Source organism: Neodiprion pinetum, chromosome 2, assembly GCF_021155775.2.
Source record: "Neodiprion pinetum isolate iyNeoPine1 chromosome 2, iyNeoPine1.2, whole genome shotgun sequence".
NCBI lineage: Eukaryota > Metazoa > Arthropoda > Insecta > Hymenoptera > Diprionidae > Neodiprion > Neodiprion pinetum.
Window position 1 is genome coordinate 41,537,353 of NC_060233.1, and position 26,823 is coordinate 41,564,175.

At 45.4% G+C, this 26,823-nt stretch overlaps 1 protein-coding gene across 3 annotated transcripts in view; it reads right to left on the reverse strand.

Annotated features, from left to right (window-relative positions):
* hth (homothorax) overlaps positions 1-26,823 on the reverse strand; it is a 286,555-nt gene that overhangs the window by 211,433 nt on the left and 48,299 nt on the right. For all 3 annotated transcript variants that reach the window (XM_046610599.2, XM_046610598.2, XM_046610600.2), the window contains one exon: positions 20,137-20,325. In XM_046610599.2, the coding sequence (XP_046466555.1) occupies positions 20,137-20,325 (189 nt within the window). The remainder of the gene's footprint in view (positions 1-20,136; positions 20,326-26,823) is intronic.

The following is a 26,823-nucleotide window of genomic DNA, read 5'->3' on the forward strand; positions in this document are numbered from 1 at the left end:
CGGGAACGAGTCGAGGCAACTCTTCTCCTCTTTGCGGTCAAATTTTTGCCACCGACGAACCCGACGCCCCGCAGTGAACGTCGACCTTGACAATGTGCGCCCAACGGGCGTCTCGTAGGAGGAAACTAAGCCTCCAAGTCCTTCCGGGAAACTACGAACAAAGAAAAATTTTCACTTTTCAATATTCCCAGACGCACGCGGCCGCTTTTCTCTGCGGGACAGGAAATTTCGAGGCGAAAAATACGGGGGGCGTCGATCCGGCGGTCGACTGTCCACTTTACTTTTACCCGGGTTCTGGACCGGGCGGAGTTGAGCGTCAACGCTCAACGGGACAATGGAATTAGCGTTGGAGAAAAATCGGTTTACAGTTCGAGCGTTTCCTTTATCCGGACGCGGGAAATTCTTGCAATTCTTGCCTGCGTCAGAAAAGCGGTTTAGCGATTTTGCCGTGTTGTGACTGCACCTTGTGAGCCCGAGTGAACCGATTGTTCGCAGCCGGGAGTCCGGGGCCCAATTAAAACTGAATTCAGGGAATCAACGCGGCGGTTAGCAGAGTCACTGCTCATTGTTTGGTGCAAAAATCGTTGAAGTTAAAATCTGTGACGGAAAGAAAGATCGTCTGCCTAAAAATCGCGCAGGGTTTATAACAAGATGACGCAATGAACGCGGGCGAGGAATCGAGCTCGATGCGGCCCTCGAACCGGGTTCGAAAATTAAATATATGGACACCGCGAGAGGTGGGGAAGGGGAAAGAGGGGTTCGGGGGTGGAGGGCAGACGAGCAGAGGCATAAATACAACTCTTTATATTAAACTGGAGTGGAGATAGGCTGCAGGTAGGTACCTATAGCATAGGTATGCACGCGAGTGTGTATGGGAAAGACGTGAATGGCCGACCGCGTTGAAGGCAGAAGCGAGGAGAAGAGGATCGCGTTAGGTTGAATGAGAAATACTACACCGCGAACAGCCACCACCCAACCACCCACTCATCCGTCCATCCGTCCATCCGTCCATCCATCCATCCATCCATCCGTCCATCCATCCATCCATCCATCCATCCATCCATCCATCCACCGACCAACGAACCAACACTTCCGGACGTTGTATGCGCGGAGGTCCCATGCAGGATCGGCAGGAGCGGCAGGAGCGGCAGGAGCAGCCAGCTTTGTTTGATACGAGACCATTGTGCTCTCAACCACCGGTTCACTTTATATTCCTGTATTCCCCGAAGCCTGGCTGCCTGCCCCGTTCGAAGTTCTGAAAATTGTATTATAATACGAGCCCTCCGCCTCCACCGACCCCTCATCCCTTTCCCCACTCGCCACCCCCGCGTCTCATATTATTAACCGAGGCTGCGAAGGCAAGCTGCAAAGTTGGCTTATGCCGATCTGGAACAAGGGCCGCTGTGCCGTGTATACACGCCATTCGAAATACATATGAACGGGGTACACGGCTGAGGATCGGGGCGGGGGTGGGTTTCGAAAACAAAACGAGCCTCACTACACTCCAACGGCTTTGCTTCGGCCAAAAATATTCACCTTTCGATCTTTGTACGGACGTACCAAAGAAACGGTTGAATAGAAAACGATGAATATTTTACCCCTAAACCAGCGCTCGAATATTTTTCTTACCCGATCGATTTTACTATACACATATATTATTATACCAAGTACATTGTGTCAGGCATGCGAGAGATGATTCTTGAAGGTTGCAACGGACGATTGAAAGCCAGCTAATTTCAGACACTGCAAGCTCGACGGAGTTCGAGTTCAATTTCCCTTTGCTCTTCCGCACTATCGGTGCGCGTATTCCGCGCCGTGGCCTCGCGTCGCCTCTCGCAACGTAACGTAACGCAACGCGACGTAACGAAACGTTTGCTCAGCCTCTGTGCGTAACCAGCCATTCACCTACCTTCCCAACTTCCTACCTATCTACCTACCTACCTACCTACCGGGCTTTATCGCAGACAGCAGGATAATTAAATTTGTCGGGTTGATTTATGACTGCGCGCGAGGGGATGGCCGACTTCCCGTAACCCACCAGCTCCTGCTGACGCCGAATTATACCCTCGTCCTCATCTCTTATCAGGGATAAGAAGACCCCTGATCGAAAGCGAACTTCATTGGAAAATGAAATAAGAAAAAGTGCAAAGTTGTATACATATATATATAACACTACAGCCATGAAGAATTGAGAATAAGAGCAAGGAGAAAAGTTTGACTGTAATCTCCTTCCGAGTATCTGAACCTGCGCCAGCAATCTGGTCATCATCATCATCATCCCTCATTATGTATTTGCATAATTTTCATCGCTTCAGTTTCTCGAAATATTGAGATCTGGGATATTGTTGTACCTAGATGCAGCAGAGCGGGAAAAAGCGAGGTTCGAGCAGGGTGCGTCAGAGCGTTGATGGTTGACGTGAGTGAAAAGTCAGGAGTTACGAGCCGAGCTTTTAACAGCTATCGAGAGGGGAAGTGGGGTCTAATTTTCGAAAATAATATGCAAATTTATGGGGCCTGGGGTCCAAGGCTGGCAACACCGGCTGGTGCTTCTTTCCGCCGCACACCATTCATTCGGATCGGTTTGGGCCTCTAAATCAAGATCGCTTTTAAGATAGGGATCGCTTAGCTGGCTGCGGGCCCTCGAGAGTTCGGAGGAAAAAAGGGAGGAAAGAAGGATGTTTCGTATCCGAGAGAACCCTGAAAGAAATCTGAAATCTTGGATCGGGGTGCGAGCGAGGGCAAAAGCGAAGGACCCGAACCAACTGATCTATGGCCGATACAGATATACCGGCACTGCTGCACTGCAGCATCTTCTCCGCGATCCTTTCACTTTCCTGAGAAAAAAAGGCCAGAGCGAGAAGAAGGAGGGCAAGAGAAAAGACCTGAAAAGAAACGCCTTCGCACGGCAGGTACACGAGCTCCTCCCTGCACGTCCTGAAAGACGTCGCCTCGTCCTTTATCCCCCTTTTGCGATAGTCGGAAGAGTGTCTTTCCTCTCGTTCGTTTGTTATTAATCCAATTATTTTCCCCCCCTTCGTTTAGCTCCGAAATTGTCGGTTCGCTTTTCTAAACCGATGTAAGGTACGGATAATTCCGCACAAATTGCCGATCCGCAGCCGGCCAGGGAAATAAAAGAAAAATTCAAACGTGTCCGACACACTCGGCTTATCGCGACTAAATTACAGGCTGTTGTAACGTGTACCTCTCATCGACCGATCGTGACTCGGAAGACAAGAGACGGTGGGGATTACGATAGATACGCGGTACGCATTAATCATAATTAGTAGTGAAAATAATATCTGCGGGTCAACGTGCGGTTAAAGCGCGTGTATTTTGAAAAAAAATTTTAACCCATTGACGTTACATTTTTTCTTCGTAAGAAGCCAGAGCCGCCGTCTCCGGCGGAGCGTCGTTAACGATATAATTAAGACGTATTGACACATTCGCCCCCTATCGCGAGTGTTTATTTTGACATATCGAACTCCCCGCCCCTCGGCAAACGGAGCTAAACTCTACGGCGAATCGCCGGTAGAGCCGATAAGGATCGCCGCCATCCGTCACACGATGTAAATATACACGCACGAACCCGCGTACGTGTGAGTTCCCGCGTGTGTTTGCGTTGGTTCGAGGTACGCGGCGCGCGCTCATCGTCCCGGAAAATAACCGCGCGCAGTTTGATTCCGTAAGAGCAACTCCCACCCCTCGCCGAGAGCTGCGTGGGTGGATATTGTATTACGGGGTTGAATATTTAATGACCAGCCAGCTCGCGAGGGGGTTTCAGCTCGTCCCGTAGCTTCCCACGAGGGGTTGGTTTTCAAACGCGATTGAGAAAATTCTCGCCCTTGCACACGCGGGATGAAAATTGGACGGAAGTTGAGCGGCACGCGCCGGGTTTGAAAAACTTTCCGGAAAAAAAAAAAAAAAAACGATTTAACAGCGAAAAGAAGAAGTAAAAGAATACTTGTACAGGCGGTAAAAGTATACGTGACGCAAATCCCTGTATAAAGATTTGGGAGAGGTCGTTTTTTCATATCCCAATTCGAGGAGACGATCGTTCGCCCCATTGACGGCATTTGGACCGTTAACATCGGGGGGAATCTTCGGGCCTCCTAACGACCCCGAAAATATGTTGCTCTCCGGACGAATATAGACGCTGGTGAAACGTCGGTTGCTGAGCGTTTGTTGCCTGCGAAAGTAGGTATAAACTCGGAGGGTGCGGAGGAGGGGAGAGGGCGTCTGTTGCAGGTTTTTTCGAGAAAAGTCTCGACTTTTACGCACTTCGCAGCGTTCGGCTCGATGGCTGGCACGCCTGTTATTTTAATGACGACGTTTCGCGGTATAATAAGACGTGAGAATTGATGCGAAACTATTTCTTGGCAAAGCCTTAACTTCCAGCAGATGTCGTGAAAAGTCGAACCTCTGCGGATCGGCGTCGTTAACGTGTGTCGCGATCCCAATACCATATTCAAATAAATAAACGAACCAATCGACGAGTAAATGGACGAATCGAAATTGGCGAGCAACGCGGCGAACGGGACGCGAAAAGAGATCTAAGAAACGTGCGGATCGATAGGTAGGAAAAATAAAAGGTCGTTCCTCGCATCGGCCGCGTCTAAACTCCATCGCGTATCCATCACCCATCGTTGTAGTTTGCTCTTCCTCGCAACCCGTTATAGCTCCCGTCTCTAGCTACGTCTGAAATGATGATGCCGCGGCAGTGCTACTCCCCGAGATATTTTTACGTTGCAAGTGGAACGCGGTAAGAATTTGAAACGTGCCTTACACGCTCGGCGAGGCTTAATGAGGGGGTGCGAGACGCCCCGAGATTTTCAAGATTAAATCCATCGTTCTTATTTTAGAAAATCATGCTCGTCATTTATCCGGGTTTCCAAACAACCGACCGTCCGGAGGGTGCAGAAAAATGATACTTTGGGTGAAAAGTCACGTTCGTCAACCCGTTTCTTCAACTTTCTCTCGCAAAGGTCAAAAATCACTCGATATCGTTGACTCGAAGATCGATCGGGCCGACAAGTATCGCGAAGTGGGAAGTGAAGCAAAACTACTTTTTCACGATCGATCGCGTCGCGCAACCCGTTACTACAATAGCAAGAGGCGTCGCGTCGCGTCTCGTCGCGGAGTCGTCCGAGAGGGTTCGGCACGCGTGCACGTCGTGGGATGAATCAAAGTACGCTCGCAGGGCGAAGAAGGGAGGAGATATTCGTGCCCTCGGCTTCTCGCCACCCAGGGAAAGGCGATATAAATAAAAAGGTAAGTTACTCCTCTCCGCCACGAGCTTCACGGTTTCTGGTCTCCGTCGGCGATATCTTCCGTCTCCCGTCTGCTCGGTAGGACGCGACGCCGAGCGCCTGCCTGCCTCGGATGGGACGGAATGGATGTCGTTTTGTGGAGCGGGAATAGATATCGGTGTTGGCTGGCGTGGAGACAGGGAAGTGCCACTATTTCTGACGAGCCGCGGCGCAAGGGGCCGCAACGGGGAGACGCTGGGTGGCGCAGAGGAGTTTTGAGCGAGTGCGTTAATAGAGGACGGACGACGAAGCGGCGCAACGGCACCAGCTCCCGGAATAACCGAAGACGTGACACTTCCATATAGACATGGTATGGGCGAACTCAATAAAGCGTCGAGGAACGCCGCGGCGGCCGGTCCTGAAGCTCTTGGCGCGTACCGATCGGTAATTAAAGAAGACCGAAGCGGGAGCGAAGCGTCCGAGACCCCGACGTCGGCGAGCCTCGATCCCCCCGCTGCCGCCGGTTAGCGACAAGATTTAAGCGACCGGACTTTGCTATCCATCCTCCAACCCCGATCGTAACAATTAGCACCGACGCCGCGTGGTTACGAGTAATTAACGACCCTCTACGCTCATATACTCGCCGAGGAGGCTAACGACGCCAGGAAGACCTACACGCGCCTTCGACCGCGACTTCACCTCGGGTCACCTCCGCTCCTGCGATCTTCCGCTTCCTTGCTCACGGTGCTCCTTCTTCTTCTTTTCAAAACTGAAACGACACACTCTCGAGTCGTCGTGAACCCTCCCTCAACGATACGAGATCAATTGCGACAGTTATCCTGATTAATATGATTGTGCCATGGCGAGAGAATTCATATCTTGGTGGATTTCGGCTGGTTATATGATTTGAACCAGAGTGGATGCTTGTGTGATTCGGCTCTCGTCCAGCGTACGGCACAAATGACGGACTCGAATTAGCGCAGCAATTAGAGTTCAGACCGCGAGTAGCGAGACGTAAAGCTTCTCTACCTTAGTACCAGTACCAATTCGAGGAATGAATCGTGGTTACCGTTAATGTTGCGCAAACTCAAATTACACCACTCATTACCAGCGAGTGAAAATGAAGAAAAAAAAAAAAAAAACGCAAGAATCACCCAAATAAATAACGATACGCCTGAAGTAAACAGCGCAACACCGTCTATAAGCGCCGTACGAGGCTGCGGGACGTTCTTGGTTTGATTCGCGACGGGTTCCGTAATTCGTCCGGCGTTTCACCCGAGTCCTGAGAAAGTCGTTGGTCTCTGATTTTGGCGGCGTGTATCATCGGAGCGGCGGAGGCAACAAGACGGGCCTGTTGGTATATCAATGCTTCGTTTGGCCCAGTCGCATTACTTTGACAAATGGCGGTCATAGATTCCTCGCACAACTGTGTCGCGGTCGCCGCCACGCGGCCTGTCCAACTCGCGCGAGCGAACGACGATCAGCGCAGGGTATTTCGCGCAGCGGGCGCGCGCCGACGCGCCTCGAGAGTTCTCAACCTCGTCTCCTTCGACGCGCGTTTCCGGAGCCGCGATCGTCTCGCGGCGAAAAGTAACTTACCAAGATTACGAATCTGACGATGATCCGGGCTTAGGAGATCGACCGGCATTGTAGACAGATAAGCGCCGCGGCGTTTCACGCCCGTTGCAGCGCCGTCGCACCCGGTGACAACAATGACCACCCACCGAACACCGGGCGTCGACGAGAGCGGGCATTGTTGGCCCCTTCTATCCTATCGGTGAATGACAAATGCCTTGGCGGTTCTCCCTCCCTCCCTCTCTCTCTTTCTCTCTCCTCTTCGCATCGCCTCTCGACGAGTGGAAAAACGCGCGCGTTGCGCGCGTACCGCGCGTTTCCTACGGACAGGATCTGTCCGTCCATCCGTCAGCTCCCTCGCTTCCTCATCGTCAAGGGTGCCGATGCTGGCGACGAAGGAGAGCAAGAGCGCGCTTCTCATCGCCTCCCGTCGCTCGGTGTCGCTGCACCACCGGCCTTCGGGTCGCCCGATACGCGCTGCGTATCCTCCCTCCCTCCCTCATCAAGACACACGCCGCGTGACTGACTGATCCTCTCAGCACCGCGTCTTTCAATGCACGTTCCCCGTTGGACGTTGATTACCATCTCCTTTTCTCGCTTACCATAACCGCGTGCACTTTGCTCCGCGCGCCTAACAGCGTCTCCGAGTTTTGTTCTCTCCGTATGGAAAAAGATTGTTTCGCGAAAAGAGTGAGATGAATTTTTCAAGTAGTCAGGCTAACACACCGTAATTTCATCATGTTAAAATCGATCTTGCCAACATCAAAGAACGGATCTCGGAGGGCGGGCGTGGCGCGTTGTCGCACTTAACATCGAGACAGTTTCTGATGCCCAGCGACGCTCGGAATGTGTCGGAAGAGGCGACGTCTCGGACCTAGCCTAACCCCGATGTTCCGCAGGCCGTGGCTCGCGTCGCGGCGTCGGGCAGCCGATCCGAATCGCGGTTTCGAGCGAGCCAACCAGTTTTCGAACCGACGGGAGGTCCGGCTCGTAATAACGTCAACGATCAACCGCTGCGAGGCTGTATCCTACGCACCTAGACGTCGTCGTCGCGTTTTTGCCATCCGCGATCTGATTGACTTTCCGCAATTTGGACCCCCCCCCCCGTCGCTACTCTTACCGAATCATTTTTTTTGTCCCGACTCTCGGTTCGTCAAAACGTTGATCTTACTTCGAAGTTCGAAGTGCAAGCCGTCTGCTTTCGCGATCATTTCGAAAATCATTGCGTTACATGACCGATTTTTAAGGGAGAGACAGTGCTTGGGAGAGAGAAAGCGAGAGAGAGAGACCTCGGGATTCGTTTGTCGCTGCCGCGGCGTTGCGGCGACGTTATTTTTACTCGTGCCAAGGGAACAGTCGTCGTCCCAACGATTGTGTCGCCGTTGGCGCTGCCCACATTGAGCTAAATCCGACGCACCTACCGTTCTCGGACGTGGAGATGAGTCTGCGCGATTCGAAAGGTAGATAACGAAGTCCGAGGATACGCGTGCGGCGAAGATGCGAAGGGAAAATGAACCCGAGTTGGCTACGCGGGTTCTTTGAGAAAAATTGTGCAAAGTCCTGGACTGGGAACGGGACGACTCGTCGACGTAAACCGGCACTGCTGCAAGGCGACCGGTGTGCATGGTAGTTTACGGCGTGGTTGAGGAAGAGCCGCGGGAACCTCGGGGGCTGCGTATTATCATTTTATTGGCCTCAAATTGCTCGTCGTATCTTCAACGACGGAAGCTGAAGAGCTCAGAGTTTAGACGCGCGCGCTCGATTTACCCGAGCACTTCCGGCCGCCGCGCAACCCTTGTCCGGGCATTTAAGCCGGGCTATTTCGCGGACGAGTACAAGGGTAGTTTTAGTTTATACCTTATACCATCCTGTTCCTTGTGTTCCTGCTGCGTATAGTCCCCTCTCGAACGAATGATCGCGTAAACGACATGTTCGTGCTGTGTTGTGTGTCGCATTTCCTGCATTTAAGTATAAGCACTGACTCAACTTGGTTGTTTGATTGTATGTTTGAAAAGAAGGAACGCGGCGGGATTTGTAGATTCGGAACGGGAATATCTAACGCATCAAATCATTATTGCAATCAAATTTCAAATTCAAAAGATCCATTTTTTATTTAGGTGTATTATAATCCAGCGATACGACTGTATAACGATTTCTGACAACTTTCCCTGTACAAATATATACGACGATAAATACGATACGGTTTGTCACCCGTGCTGAATTTGAAAAGAAATGTTGGGAGCAGTGCCTGCAGGAACCTTGCCCCGATTTGAATCGCCTACCACACCACGTACATCCCCTAAATCCAGTGTAATAGGATTTATTTGTAAAGGCTCAATTACCCCGAGTAGCTGAGAGAAGCTTGCGGGGCAACCCTCGAATCGCGCGACGTTAATTACGCGCAGCGGTTTAAGCGCAGACATCGACGTAAGCGAATCCCGGGTCGCAGGTGAGACGAGATGATCGTGGGGGTGAAATCAGGGGGTTTTAATAGAGGGGGGTGTCGAACCGCGTATTCGCGGACAGAAGATACACGCGCGATTTCACAGCGTGGAACCGAGTTTGGCGCGTCGCGTCGCAACGGCGAGTGTAACGCGATAAAATCCTTTTCCCCCAGAAGCAGAAGATTCATTTTCAGAGTCTCCTCACGTAGCGTCACTTCTTTCAAGATCGTATATCTAACCGGGGGCTCCGGAGGCCGGCAAAAATGCTCGGCAAATAGTTTTCTTCACACCTCTCTCGCGCTTCTCTCGCGATTTCTCTCTACACTCGCGGCCGCTCTGTCATCGCCCCCCCCCCCCCCCCCTTGCCCCTCTCTCTCGCTCTCTTTCTCTCGCCCCGTTAACTCGGCGGCAGGTTTGCAGTGCAAGATCCATCGGGGATACCCGGTGCCGCGGAATGCGCGTCTGCTCCTCGTCCCCCGCCAAGAGCGGCGATCGCTCGTCCTTCTTCTTCTTCCTCTTCTTCTTCTCCTTTTCTGACTCGGCGGTCGTGCTCGCTTCTCTTATTTGGCGGACCCGACCGCGGGAGGAAGCGAGGGGGGCCCGAGAGACGGCGCGATTCTCTATTCTTCTTTCAACCGAGCCGGCCGACGGAACCCCGTGAATCCTTCCCAGATCCCGCCGCCGCAGATGCGGTGCATCGTCGAATTTGCATACAAGATCTCCCGGCATCTCCCGCGTCGCCATCGCTTTATATCCTCGCCCCTCAAACCACCGGATTAAAATGGCCTCTTTGGCCCTCGGATCCAGCGACTTTCCGCGACTCCGAAATCGGTTTTTCGATTCAGCGCGACATCGAGTGAGAGGAAAGTTACATAACAAGAACCACGTTAAAATAGGAATACATTACGTGGCGTTGATCGATTTTCGGGACTGTATAATAACAACAAGATTAGGTACGTGTGACATCCCCACGGTACGTTTTCTAATTTTCATCCTACGTATAACGGTGCTACTTTTTTCCATTTCCCTGAGCCCACAGAACGTGCTGCAGCGGCGGGATGAAATTAAAACGAAGAGAATGAATAAAAATTCAAAGGCTCAGCGTTAATTATAATTTATTAGTGATTAAGGGCGTAGGTAATCGCCGAAAATCCTCCCTGCACGTGTGACAGAGCCTTCGCCCTAGTGGCTGGAACAGAAGGCCCGCCTGCCTTTCCTTCTTCGCCACCCCACGTCTCGTGGGAAGGGCGTCGCCGATGGCAGCAGCAGCAGCAGCAGCAACAGCAACACCACCAGCAACAGCCACCATCACCCGCTCTCCATCCCTCGACGTTAATACGTACGCTACGACGGCGTGGGGTAGGATTAAATTGGCACCAATTACCAGCAAAACACCCTCCGCTCTCTCTCTCTCTCTCTCTCTCTCTCTCTTTCACCCTCGTTCTTCCAACTTTCCTCATCCCTTGCGCGACGAAAATCCCCGCTCACGTATGACGTATACCTTCTATGTACAAGAGATATTTTCGCGTGTGAGTGTAAAACAGACTAGACCTGTAATAACTCGCGAGGTTGTTCTAAAAATCGCGAATAATCCATAATACGATTACGTTATGTCTTGAAGAAGCGGGTTTATTCACACGGTCGAAATCTCCTCTCGGTTTGTCCCGAATTTTCCAAATCTATGAATTTCGGAATAAAAATCGCAGAGACTTTGTTCCTCGTCCGGCTGCTGTACAAATTGTAAGTCCGATCCCTGCTCGCTCTGCACACCTTCGTTATAGGCTTCTCGCCTCTTGTGAGCGATGTGATAAGCGCGGCACAGCTCGCCTGGCCAATTGGAGAACAAGATATTCCGCGTCAAGTACCGCCTCTCCCCCCCGTTCTCGCGTCGTCACCGTTGCGGAGCTGGTTGGCCGTCTCCATAAGCGCGACGACGACGACGACGACGGTTTCGGGATAACGTTTGCACGTTCCTCAGCTATCGCGCATGTGTACGTACGTACAATGTCGCATCCTCGCGAAGGCGATCCCGTCCATAAATATATCGGGGTTATGAACAATTAACAAGGTAAAACTATCACGTCTTTCATTTACAACGTCTCCTGGCTCGCATTCGCGTCATGTATACCGTATATTACGCATATGTGTATTGCAATATGTACGACGATAGTAACAATCGTCGTTATGTGTATAATAAGCGTCGGACGCGTGTCCTGAATTAAGACTCATGTGATGCAGAAAAAATTTCAACGCTCCGATATCGCGTTATGAATAAAATATCATTACCATTTGCTTCCGAGTTAAACGGGTAGTGATGTACACTGCGTTCAAAAATGGCGTAACCAAACGGCGATTTGTACACCGGTATTCGTTATATTTTCCCTTTCGTTATATAACGTTGAAATTTCACGTTCTCAACATCTGTCCTCGATTTTGTACTTTAGCGCATCCTTCTTTGGCAAATATTTAAAGAAAAACGCGTCCCGATTGTAAAAAGAAAACACATGGTAGCGGATCCAGAAGCGGAATCACTGAAGTGAAACGTGGTACAATAACAGGTTCGTTGTGTTACTTATTTTTACATTTTGTTTTTTTTTTTTTCTCTTTGCAACGCTGATGAAACGTGAAGTTAACGAATCGAGTTTGTCCGATTCGACAATAAGAGCTCCTCTTCCATCTCATGAAATCGAATTAAGTATTGCCGAGGAATATAATCAGCGTGATTCGTTCGCAAGAGAGATAGAGAAAGAGTGTTCGCCGTTATCGAGAACGACGTCGAGCTCATGGTGAAGCACTGACTTGAACTTTGTTATTAACTTTTTTCAGCAGACAACATTCGCAGAAAGCAGAGTATACGGTATTAATATACCGGCCTCTTTTCTATAATACACAGTTATACAATTCCACTGAATAAAAACTCCGAACAGCCTTATAAGACGATTATTTTTCATATCGCATCGAGTGTATTTTTGCAAAATTCAAGGATGAGTATGTAAGGAAAGTCTGCACAGCCCGTAACTGTCGGTCGGTTCTATTAAATTTAATATCTGTAATTGAGAAGTTAATAATAAAAGCGGAGAATAATTTTCACCGGAATTCATTTTTCAAGATCTGTACGAGAAAGGCAGCCGGCTAAACCGCCCGTCCCTTTACAAGTGATTATGCGAAAGAGATTTCTTCGTCGTCTTTATCTCGTAGCGTTCGTTCCTTAGACCTCATCCCGGCGTCCCAGGGGATCCGGTATATTCTTGGGGGTTGCGCGTCGTTCGGGCAATTCTCAGGGGTGAAAGTGTGACGGGGGGAGGGGGGGGGGGGGGAGGTTTCTGCGGCACTCGCAGCCCCCGCTACACAAGTTTTACTGCAGTTTTGCGGCTGGAGAGTGCGAGCCGAGAGCTGCGTCGGTTGGTTGGTTGGTTCGTCGGTTGGCCGCCGGGAGGAGAGAGGCAATTGAATTTAAATATTCAATTATGCGATGTGTAAATGAAATAGCAATCTTATGCAAACGAGTACACGCTAAGGGTTGTTGCAAATTTAAAGGGTTAAATATTTATTAGCAAGGGTTAAGTGAGATTTATGCACAGATCGTGCGTCTGGCATCCCCGGGCAGGCGGTTGAACGCGGAAGCTACGGAATTCGCATCTTTGCGAAAATCAAATTCTCACTCCAAGTATCGCTCAAGCTTCGGATGATTCCTCTCACCTCCGATATATTAGTATATAAGTGATTGTCTAAATATCGTATGAATATTATCGTACCTATGTATAGAAAGGAATTGATTGCAGCATGCATAACGGAGCAGGAACTATAGATATAATATTATTGTTTTTGGATCAAGTCTATTGAATGAAAAAATAACAGATTATTTAACTCAACAAGGCTAACATTTATTTATATTGAAAATACGTTGATTGAGACAATAGTTTAAACAGTATCATTATTGGTAATATATTATCACTATAATGCTAGTCGTATACAATGTGTGGGGTGAGTTGTTTTTTTTTTTTCTTATTTAATTAATGTTTGTTTTTTTTTTTTGAAGTTTTTTTTTTTTTTTTTACTCTCTCTACTTTTCATCATCATCGTCGTCGTCACTTAAGCCTACAGTAAGTTGTAATGTATAACACACATACATTGACAATGTCTGTCGTTTAAATATTAGCCGATTTCTTTTCGTTTTTTTACGACACTTCATTTTCCTCATTTTCTCCTTAATCTTTTCCCGCCCGCCGCAGATGCGCGGCACGCGTTTTGTGGCCGGTTGTATATGAACAACATAACAAGTACAGAAACAATACAGAAACAGAAAAAAAAAAAACGTAACTATAATACACCACATCAACAATAATTATATTCACGGTTCGTGACGTGTATATAATAAGGAATTATAATATATGTATATATATATATATATATATATATATATATATATATATATATATATTTATATATATATACATATAAAAAAAATTAACTCGTCAACGAAACTTTCCTTTCCTTTTTTCTTTCCCTCGAGAGTCTTATTATGATGACGATAATAATACTAATTTATTATTATTATTATCATTATTATTATTATTGATGTTATTACTGTTATTACGCTTACACGGAACTATTTCGAAAAAATAAGCGGGAAAAAGAACAATCACGCGTCGTGGACGTTAACGCATAGCCAAATTTTGAAGAAGAAAAAAACATACGCATATTATTATTAATAATAATAATAATAATAATAATAATAATAATAATAATATTGGAAAAAAAAAATAAAATAAAATCATCGTAGACGTAGCTCTATGTATACATGTGTTACATACGCTGCAGCAGTCTGCTTCGTGCTACTTTTTGACCCGCGACCCGCGTTCAAGATTATAATTAAAACAGACGTCGATGCTTGAAACGCGCAGTCGTGCAGAAAAGAGAACGAAAAATTAATTTTAATATAAAACTGAGAAAATCATTATACGCACGTATGCACGTGTATAGTCTGAAAACGTTACGTGTCCGTAATTAAATAACGCGGTCATAGATGATAAAAAAAACTTTAAAAAAATTTTATAAAGAGCACAGAATTTCATATCGATTCGACACGTAGCTTTTATCTACAGGTCTTTGATTTCGTAGGGCAAAGTGGCGTGTTTCTTACATTACAATTACAAAACGAAAGAATTTTCTATCTCCATTATTTCCCGTGTTTATTTTATTTTTAATTTTCATTTTTATTTTTTTACTCTGGTAACAGTGTCGAGCGTCGATCGAGTACCGTGTTTAGATTAATATCTGCGCAAAAATTTTGCAAAACGTGATCTCAGCAGCCAGTCTTTCGCAAAATTATACAACTTCAGATCCTTGAATGAATTTTTACACTTGTTTTTAAGCGAATATAATAAATGAATATATAAAAATATATATATGTATATAATGTATATTGTATATAACGCATTATAGTGTGGTTAAAATAATTTAAATATGACCTACCGCAAAGAAATTGGAAACTATTAATGTATTATAGGTATATTCGTGACGCAGTGATAATATATAATAAGTACATGTTTTGCATTACATGAAATTGCGCATAACGTGACGCGGGAATTGTCGATAATCTCCTCGATCATATCGCGAGATTTCCGGCTCTGAGAAACACCTTTTGCTTCGTTTTTATCTATTCAATCACTTAAATCTTTTCAACTTTCAACTTTTAAGTACATATACTCCCGCGGTAAAGTCGCGCACTGCAGCGTTCTATGGCACTAATTATTCACGTATAAGATGTATACATGTAGGTATGTGTATGTATACGTGCGTGTGTGTGTATATATATATATATATACATGTCCTTCTTTTTCTCTCATCACTTGTCGCCTTATTGCGCCCGACTTCGAAGACCGACACTATTCCGTTCGTTTCACCGTAACGCATTTCATGCAACATTAAATAATCAATCAATCAATCGATCAATCAATCAAATCAATCCGTTCGCTTCTTACTTCTACATCTGAAATACCTAATATATATCCTGTATAACTTCGTTTTTTTTCTTTCTCTCCTTTTTTGTTTTTTTTTCTTTGTTTTTTTTTTTATCAATCACCAACAGCTGATCTTTTCTCCTCCTTCTCATGCTATTAAATGTACAGTACTACTAGACACTTCACGAGATTCCATGAGCGAGAGACCGTGATAGGAGAAAAAATACAAAATAGACAAAAAGAAAAATAATATGTCTGAAACTTAACGTATAAGCTGAATTGAATGAAACATTCGTCGTACAATTTACAATATAAATAATAATTCACCGTTATACAACTCGGCAGTGCATGTTTATCAATTTTTCTTTCACCTTTGCGCACATCGTTACCAATCAACAATCACTCTCCCAATAGTATTTCGAACCGGGAAACTGACCGATTCTCGGGTCAAAAAATGGGTCCCAAAAACCGTTCCCGGTCCTAGGTTCGGTACTCGTAACTAGGGTCTGTACCAACGGGCGCCAAAATCCCTCTCCCAGAATCCCGTTCTCCCTTGCCACCCCGTCTCGGTCTGCACTCCTCACCCGTCACTCTGCGAAACTTTGCACTCTTTGAAATCGCGATCGACGGAAAGTGTGTAACGATTTCATCGGGATGTTATTGCAGCACATGATCAATAGAAGAAAAAAAAAAAATGCTCGAATAAAATCCCTGGGAAATCGAAACTCCCGCGTCTCGGCGCTCCGTCGATAATGTCGGGTCGCTTGGAAAACGCCACCGCTGCTGCGCACTGCCCTGTTGCGCAGTTTGAAAATCAAAGTATAATCGCACCTTGTTTCAGGCCGCGTATCGCTTACTGCAATGAATTCGTATTATTCGGTTGCCAGGGCGAATTCCTTCGCCGTCTTCGAAACCCTTTCAAGGGTTTCGCGATTCTCAATCGATATCGAAATCACTGCAATATCGACAACGCGACACTGGATGCCCCGCGTTTGCGAGACTCGGCCTGGATGCCCCGCAGTATTTTAAGGCTCCGTATCGCCGAGAGAAATGGATCTCTCAGTTTCCGAGATCACTAGGATTTCTGGTGGAACACCACCGACGGCAGCATAAATCGCAGCGATGGGCAGCATGCGGCAACCAACAACAACAGCAGCAGCAGCAGCAGCAACAGCAGCAGCAGCAGCAGCAGCAGCAACAGCGTTTACAGAATTCAGTATTTTTCACAATGGATTTTCAGAGTACAAAGTTTCAGAGTTCACAGGTTCAAAGTGTTTTTTTTTTTTTTTTTTCATTTTTTGTTGTTTGTTTTTTTGTACTTCAACCTGAGAGGGGGGGCCAGGGGGTCATTGAACGGGGATTGGGGGGTGGATTCGCGCGCCCTGCCGGCCAGGACTTGTACCTCACACAACTCCCTAGTTACGAGTACCGATACCTATATTTATGCGTTAATGTATACCGTTATTTGTTTTTCTTCTTCTCCGTACCTCGTCCGGTATTGTTAATAATATTACATTGTGTCGGAGAATAATCAAATCGCACGCTTAAATTTCGTCAATTTTCATTTCTCTTACTTCTCGTTCTTTCTTTCTTTCCTTCGTTCTTCGCACACCCGACGCGCTCGGCAACTTATGTGTGTAATACTTATACGATCTTATAAATATATACGTAAGTATTTTCTGGAAGCTGTTCTTTTTATCCTTTTTTTTTTTTTTTGTCCATTTATTTTATTCCTCTCTCCCTCCCTCACGCTCTTTCTATTGTCTCATCGGATTTTCAATATTTTTAGTTCTTTTTCTTACTTCCTGTGTACGTTAATCAAGCAATTTTCATCTGTACACATGTATTATATCAAGCGATCCGCTCACAATTCCCTCCTACACGTTAAATCGTATACCGTTTGTCGGCCTCGTTACTAAGTTCTTATTTCGATTTTTATACGAAATATTCGCGGGCTAGTTTTCGAATTTTCATTATATATATATTCGATCTACCTGCGCACGCGGCATTGAGATTTTACAGTAAATTGTACACACATTACATGTAATAATGGTGGCTAACGACTAATAATTTAAGAAACTAATCTACATTCTTCAAACGTTCAGCGATTTCAATTTTAAATTTTAATTTTAACTCGCAACTCTTTGTTCGTGTAATTACACATGTTGTATAGTATATAATTCTCATTTAAAAATAGACACAAATTTATTTGCGACACGCGGATTCTTAAGCCTATTACGTATATATTCTGATCACGGTTAATTAACTATATATGCATAATATTTAATTCTCGATTACTTCTGTTTTTTTCCCCGATCGTTATTATTATTATTGTTATTGTTATTATTATTGTTATTATTATTATTTATTGTTATTGTTATCGTTTATTTGTTAATTAATTTACGATTCCCTTTAGACTTCAGCTTTCTTAACGTATAGCTATTGTTGTCTAATATCATTACCGTTAATATCATTATTATTATTATTATTGTTGTTGTAATCATTATTGTTATTACGCTTATTACATATATAAATATGTATATATTTGTGTGTATGTTATTCAACATTAAGTGAATAGTCTCATCTAGGCTACCTAGAATAGACACTGCGACGATTATTAAATATAAATATTATATATATACCCACGTACGAATAGGCCAAGAGATAGTTACTGTCTCTGGACCAAAATACATATAGGTATATATCCAATATGTATAATTTCACATCACTCTTATTGTAAGCGACATGATTTCAATTTTTATTCCGTGTATGCGTGTGTGTGTGTGTGCGTGTGTGTATTTTCATATACATAGATCGGCATCTTTCATGTTTAATGATTGTTTTTCTTGTTTCTCCTTTTTTTTTCGAATATACTCTAGTAATCGATAGATTCAAGTGAAGCCTGCGTTAGTTTTGTTCGTCACATATCCTATTTACCACAGGTATTCGTCTAGGTTTTTTTTTTTTTTTTTTATCTTTATTTTTTTCGTGATTTCGAAAACCTTTCTGCCCGTTTCCACCTCCGCTCTCGATATATATCATATCGATCCCCCTTACACGCGGTATGCACACGCGATTTCTAGACGCTCCACGCTTGATATACATATATATAATGTATTATACATATAATATATCAATATAGCAGAGGCCGCGGTTCTATACGATTATCGTTATACTTATGTACAGTAAAATCTGGTTAACAAGCAGCGAACGCGTCTGAGAGCAAGACACCCAGATAATGTTGCTCGTATAACAAGATCCGACTGTAAATTATGTACATCGATGCATGGCCTATATATCGAACGTCGCCGAGCTGCTCGCGATTTCCTCAAATCTCACAACAACGTCCCCGCAAAATGTATTCATGTGCATACAAAAGCTACGTTACGGTATTGAAAGAACTTCGTTTGTAGTAACAATAATAATTATAATGATCAAAACAAAAATAATGAGCGTAATAATCAATGTAATAGTAATAACAATAACAACAACAACAACAACAGCGATAATAATAATAATAATGCCCGGATAGTACGTAGCTGGAAATTCCGCAAGCTTGTAAAAGAATTAAAGGAACTCGATGAACGTTCGTTATAATTCCATGTGCTTATTCCGCGGTTAGATATTCATTATTTATTGTAAATATTTTTTTCGTTTTTTTTTTTTCTTACTCTCACTTTCGACCGTCTATTTTACGTACTCGTTTACGATTCGCGAGCAACTCTGAACTCACGCGTTCACCTATGGTGTATATATGTATACGTATGTACAATAATCTATGTATCGGGGTGTATCGATAAAAATGCGCGGGGTACCACACAGCGTCCCTCGCCTGAACAAGACTAATATATGAAGATGAATAAGAAGAACGAGAACAATAAGACAGCAATGACAACAACAACGCCAGAGTGATTGCGTAACGAAGATGGAAAAAAACGTGACAAAAAAACAAAAAAAAAAAAAAATCGAATCAAATGAAATGAAGTGAAAATGAGAATACAAAAAGGCAAAAAAAAAAAAAAAAAAACACACTTCCGATCCAAGCGCAAGTACTCGAGAAAGAAGGGGAATAAAAGAGAAGAAAAAAAAAAAAAGAAGAATCGACAACACCGTGAAGAAAATCATACTAAATAATACAACACAACCGGAACGATGCGATTCTTTAGTTTCGCAATCGCGCAATATTTAATATACATGTATATATATACATGTGTGTATATATGTATATTTCGTGACAATTATCCCCGAAATTGTTACGTACGCGTAATAACTTCGAGTTTTAGAGTATTCAGCGGTCGTCTCTCTATATCCGTAATATAGAATAGTGGTAGCGATAGTAATAATAATAATGATGATGATGATGATGATGATAATAATAATTGTAATAATAATGACAATAACAATGAAAATGATAACAACGTCATCGATAATAATAATAATAATGATAATAGTAATAATAGTAATAATAATAATAATAATAATGATAATAACAATAATAACAGCAGCAACAACAACAACAACAATGATAATAATAATGGTAATAATAAGATCCGTAAATTCGCCTGGCTATTACGAGCACGGATATACGGCCGAGCTTATGGAGTGATAAGCGGCGAGGGCCGCGTGTGCGTGCGCGTGCGCGGGCGCGGAAGCGGCGTGCGGAGACGCCATCGCCGAGGCGGCCGCGGCCATCATCATCTGCTGGTGCGTTCGCTTTAGGGAGTTGGGAGTTGTGGCGGCGCTACTGGGGGTGTTCGATTGCTGGTGGTTGGTATGGTTGTTATGGTTATGGTTATGATTTTGGTTTTGGTTTTGGCTCAGTTGCAAGGGGGTGGTACTGCCGATGGCGTGGTGGGGGGTGAGCGCGTCGTGCGGATAATAACTCGTGGAAGATGGTGAGGTACTCACTACGTCCGGTGTGCTCGCGCCGTCCGTATGGCTGGTGCTGTCGGCGGTGCTCCTCGGACCCCCGTCGAGGCCGTTGCCCATCTCGGGGGGTTTCGTGCTGTCCCGCTCGTCGATTACGAGGTCTATCGGCATCTTGCCCTTCAGGCAGCTGATGTACCGGTGACAGAAGTTGTCGCAGAGCTCGTGGACCTGGGAACAGAAATTTGCAACAACCATCGTCAGACACTGCCGAATAACCAGAACGACGCAAGCTGGGCCAGGCGTGTTAAACGCATCCGCAGTTTACGTATTACAGGCGTGATGGCGTGATAATGTACGATACGCGCGATCCTGATCGAAACCTTTGACGCTGCAAGCTGAGGGAAAAGGGACTTCGTGTCACGTGTGCGACAGTTATTCGTCTTCGTACGGGTGGGTATAGACGAGTAAAACAGATCCAAGGCAGTCGGAGAGCCCGAAGTAGAAGAGCGAGCGAGGAATCGTGGGTAAAGGTAGGTTACATATCCGTAGCCAAGGAGAGAGGTGGTCCGAGATGTGGCGTCGACTCGACTCGGCTCTCTGTCTGAGCTGGAGGAGAAGAGATCTGACCGGTGTCCGGTGGACCAGAATGTTATGTATGCAAATGAGAGCTGACAGGCCATACCCCCTGCATTGGGTATGGGATACCGGTCATCCCGCCTGGCAGCACAGCCTTCGAGGAGATTTGGAAAATATGTCGTAGTACGGACGACGTGGTATATCGTTGCGTAAAAGCGTCACTTTGTGTACACGAAAAAAAAAAAAGATCCTCACACACTCCAATCGTTACCGCCACGTAAATATCGTCAACGTATCGGAAGATACGAAATTGAGAAGACTATCCATGAAGGGGTGGAAAATCCCTCGCGGATTGATTGAGAATTTGCCGTTACTCGGCATTTTGTCATCGTTCCCTCGACTCCTTCTTTTACACTTCTCTCGACTAAGACCCTTTTTCAAGATGAGATTTCCCATGGCCAGTCTCGGAGCCAAACCCGACGTGTGTGCTCCACGGCGAGTATGGGCAACGCACAATGGCTATGAGGATGACTAGACTCTTGTCGGAGGAGGGCGGGGAGGTTGCCAGCTTCGAAGGACACGTCCTGCACGCGGCTATAATGCCGAACTGGTTAGAATCTGATCCTTGAGGAGTGCGACCGGGCTGGTTCACGATCCTCTCTCGCACACAGGCGCGCTCGCGATTGAGGATGAACCGACGTTTCGCGATTGAAGATGAGCCTGGACTGCGCTCGTAACAGCACGGACGGCATGCGTGGAATACGCGTTTCGTGTCGATTCCACATCGAGACCATCAGGTACGAATGGATGTATAGATGGATGGATACGGACCACACGCCGCTCGCCCGATCGATGAAACAAATCTCTCTCCTTCTTTCCCGCAAACAGAGACGCTCAATGTTTACCCATATGTTAAACATTGGCTCTCATTAATTTAGGGATCAGAAAAGAAACTAGCCATTTTACGACGCGGGGTGCGCGTATATAATACCGATGTGTTTGGAGGCAGAGGGGGTGAACGGAGCAGGACGGCCTTTAAAGTTTAAACACTTGTCGGTTCACCGCGAGAGTTTTATGGCCCTCCTCACCTGGCTCGAAACGTTCTACATACCCTATACTACTACTACCACTACTACTACTCCTACTTCTTCTTCTTCTTCTACTTTTACTTCTTCGAGTATCCCGGAGGACGCGAAGGACTCTTACCATGCTCCATTGTGCACCCCTCACACTTTATACTCACGATCGGATCGCGTGTATTTTCCGAGCATTCACGCCAGACGTTTGTCGCGTCACGTGGGTTTTTTTCCCCCTGTCATTCCCGCAGCCATAAATGTACGTAAACGACTTTTTTTTTACATGGGAAACGTACGTCAACTTTCCCAAATACCATACGTACGTGAAAGAAAGAGTAGAAAAAAAAAACAAACTTTTACGACTATTTCACCAAATGATACCCATCAGGCAAACAAAATTACGAAGAGATTAGAGTATAACAGTTTTCGATCCCCGAACTATTCGACACGAGATAAAGGTATACTGTATTATAAAAGGATGCCAAAGACTTCGTGAACGTTACGATCCTCATCCCGAACGGATCGGTAATAATTCTGAAACATCGCCGGGAGGAATAATCCATACAAAATTCTAAAAATTAATGGTCATCTCGAAGATGTTGGTGCATTAAAAATTTGCCAACTCTTTATTTTCATTGCTCGGAGAATTAAATAACTCCGCCAACAGCGATCGTTGCTCAAGCAATCTTTTTTGCGTATTACTATCGTAGCTATATATATATATATTATTCCGCAGCGTCATCTGCAATTGCGTAATAATTGTGAACGTAATTACGGTTCGTTTCTACGACGCAGGTTCAAGGGTGTGGGAGTCGACGCACGCGGATGATTTGAAAATAGACAAAATAAAATAAAAAAAAAAAAACAAACAAAAAGAGAGAGATAAAAAACGAACCAAGGTGAAAAGAACCAATGTACGATTTTGTGGGCATACCTTATAATACCTCTCGCGCCGCGTGTTTCGATCTCATTTCTCGCCGTGCGTCGTACGGCCAAGTTAATTAATTCCTGAATAAAGTATACCAGATCACGGGTAAAAGGAGGATCTCCATCTTTAGAAATTCCGGTCAGTCTCTCCGTTGGGTGTTCGTGAGGCATTATATACCTCTACATCGTCCGAGCGTTTGTGTGCACGCGTACCTACGATACACGCCACACCTGCGGTTTTCGAATTGAGAAAAAGTTGAAAAAAGAAAGAAAGTGAAAAAGGAAAGAAAGGAAGAAGACAGGAGGAAAGAGGAAAGAAAAGAAAAAAAAAAAGAAACAGAAACGATCCCGGAGCCCGAAAGAAATCTTTCCGAGTCTCGGTGGAGGTCGGGTAATCGGATACTCGAATGGCGGTAAAACTCCAAAAGACATGAACCGTCCTTGACCAATAAACTCTTGTTACCGGAGATGGAGGGGAGGTCAAAACTGTACAACGCGAGTGTTAAACAATAAAAAGAATTAAAAAAATAAAAAAAAAAAAAAAAAATGCTCTTGTTAGTGGGTGATATTACTCGTTTGAATTTTATCGCCAGCATACCGATTATCGGCCCGCGTATACATACAATTCACATTGTTCACACGCGTAGGTGCAGTGGCATGGCGGGATAGAAGAGACCGGGGGTTCGGCGTGGGTGACGCGAAAACCACAAGTGCCGGTCAATAATACGCGTGTATATATATACAACGCCGTTGGATCCTTGCTGTATCGATTTCTCACGAACCAAACCGAACGTACCGAAGGGCCCCGCGACGACGTCGGCGTCTGGGAAACATTCGTGTTCCTAACGAGATTCGTCGTGTATCTGGACTCATCTATCTCCTCGGGGGGAGAGTAGGATGAGAAGAAGGCTCGCAACTCTGTCCCAAAAGTCCTTCTTCTTCTTCTTCTTCTTCTTCTTCTTCTTCTTCTTCTTCTTCTTCTTCTTCTTCTTCTTCTTCTTCTTCTTCTACTTTGTCTCCCTTCCTCATCCTCGGGTAAGGATCTATCTCCGATGCTATCTGCCAGCGTCAATGCACCCCGACCGATCGGAGAGTGTATGGGAGGAAATGGGAATGGGTTACGAACCAACGGGACAGGGTCTCTCTTCTTTCAGGAAAGAACCAACAAGAGTTGTGTCGTAGGAAAAAAAAGGATAGCGGCCCGCGTTGCGGTTCCGTTTCGTATCGCTTCTCGTCTCGCTGCAGGAGGACTTCATGCATGAGTCTCGTTCGGTCACCCACGCAGCCTCCGGCCGTCCGGCTGGCCAGAAGGAGAGAAACATAAATACCGAGAAGAAGTAACTCTCGCGAGGAGGAGTGGAATCGAGACCTCATACCCTGGCCCGTACAGCGGCTCGTGCAACGCCGTAGGAATGAGGATACGAGATGGATATACAATACTCAAACTCGGAGGGAGAGGGACGACGGTTGTCGTGAGGACGACTCAATGACCCTCCACGACACCGGCCGGCACCGAGGCGAACCTCTGGCACAGAGTGCTGCTTCCGCTGCTTCTGCTGATCCCATGCCTCTGGAACTCGACCGTATTCTTATTTTATGACCGATTTAACAAGCCCGAGAGGAGAAAGAGCACCGAGTCTCCGTGCTTGGCTTACGATTAGGTTAGGAAGACTGACAATGAGCTGCCACCGCCAAACTCCAACGATACGCCGTCTTATACATATACAGGATTAATATGTTGGTACGTCTGATTACGTTCTGTGTGAATATGCGCGTGTGTGAGACCAGATTTGATACGGGATAAAGGTAATCAATACCGATATGAGAGAGAGAAGGACCAACACCAATCCGATGTAATTCGTATAACCTGGGATACCTGAGACCATCGTCGTCGTTCTATGTGGACCAAAATTTCGAAACTAAAGACAGCTCTTCTTACTGTTGAGAATTTCATGCATTCGTAGTATAGGTAATTCAATACCCTGGGATCTCTGGTTCCCAAATTACTCTTTTTCACTTCAATCCGGTTCCTTAGCTTTTTAAAATCACCACTTTCTCAAACTATCCCCGAGTTTTTCCTCAATTTTTTTTCCAACTTCCGATGACCGTTTTAATACCCAAATCTTGAAATATGATATTTGTCCAGCAAAAAGATTCAAAGTGCACAAAAGCACACGATTCGTGCTCGCTTCAGGGGACACCTTGTAGACACATCGGTGTTTGACAATAATAAAAACATCCTAGATGCGTGCCTACTACCCAGGGTGAAAACGTAAGTAGGTAGATACCTATAATAGACGTAAATCTCATAATTGAAAAAATATCACCTGCACAGTTTGACGTATACAATTTTTTCGATCATTTATCCCGCCGGTAATTTTGACGTAATTTTTTTTTAACAGTTTGCAAAGCATTGTATTTGTGTACACATAGGTTTTCTATCTGATCTTTTCTCTCCCACTTTCTCTCTTTCTATCCCTTGGAGAAAAAATTGCCGGAAAGCATTTCGTAAACGGAGTTTTGTCCAGAGAACTGCTGAGAACGGTGGGGTGGATTTTTTTCCTAGCTATTTGTTTTTTTTTTTTTTTTTTTTTCTTCCTTCTCTTCGGAAAGGCAAACGCGCGACACAGAAAGGTATAGATCGGAGTAATTCATGGTTTATACACGTAAAAAGGCACGAGAGGAAGACGGAGAGAGAAGAAGGCAAGGGAGAGAGGTACCCTGTTTACCGAACAATAGGATTCTTCAAAGCCATAGGTAATGGAGGGAGCGGTATGGCTGTACCCCGTGGCCTGACCACCCTTACGGCATTCACGCGGACCGGGCAGGTATAAGATGCTATATATATATACACACAATATAACCTGGAGCAAAAGATGAGACTGCGGAGAGCGAGAGCAGGTTAGCGAGCAAAGGATCTTCCGAAACGAGGAGAAGGAAGAACCGTTGCGAAGAATAAGAATAGCTATGGATGCGGAATCGTTTCTGACGCGCCTGCGATCGCAGACTTGTAATATTATTAGAAACGTTATATCATGTATTATTTACACTTGCGGCAAACCGCAAAAGGTTTGTAAGAAAATATTTGACGAGAGAGGGGAAGAGGAGAAATATTTTAGTACAAAACTGCTGTAAGACCGAAACGAAAGGAGTCAAAGTGAATTTTTTTTTTTTTAAATACAGAGTCAAGAGAGTTGAAGCAGTACAGCGAAACTTTAGTTTCTCGAGGTAACAGCTGTTCAGGCCTGCAGACCTTGCCAGGAGACACGTAATATTAAACAGAGACCCTACGGACGAAGCGACCGACCGTTTCTTCCCTCCTTCGTTCTTTCATTCGTTCGTTCGTTCGTTCGTTCATCATTAGTAGAGACCTATACTTAAATTCAAAGACTCGAACGAGCGTAATTCGTGTTATTTGATAAACCGTGACTTTTAGAGAGTCTACAATTTCGATTTGACGCCCGGGCATGCACATAAATACAAACCCTGACGCTAACGAGACGGAAAAATAATCCCGCAATGTGTAGACACGAGTAGCCGAATTTTTTGTCAGTCGAAACGACAGCTGATTTAGAAAATTAACGAACGAAGCCAACGACGAATAATGATTCGAGCGCCGGGAGTGCGGAAAAAAGAGAATTGCGTCTTTACATCGCATACATGGGAGGAGGAACAAATTTCTGTTATACCGCCTCTCGTATAAATACAAGTATTCGGTTGCATGAGGTGCAAAAACCTTTTTTGCAGTATTGAAAGTTGAACGGCACTGACACCTGTAATTTCATGTAAAAAATGGTGAAATTATGGAGGAATTAGACGACGTCTCAAAGCCGAGAGCCTAAGCTAAAAGCGCAGCGACCATGTCGAAGACGAAGCCACTTAGACGATGCGAGTGAAGCCCAATGAAACCGAGCTGCATCGAAGAGTCAGGCCGGCCTTTCCATCGACCGTTGCCAGTGCCGCGAAACGTAATTATGCTAATACCCGATTGGTTGAAAAATGTTAAATGCACGGGGAGCACCGCGGGCTAAGAGGCTTCCCATTGGCCGAGGAGCGACTCCTATTTATGGAATATCTTTTTCACCGAGCTCCGCGAAGCCAACAGCAGCAGCGAGCGCAACAGATTACTTTGCAATTTATTTTACTC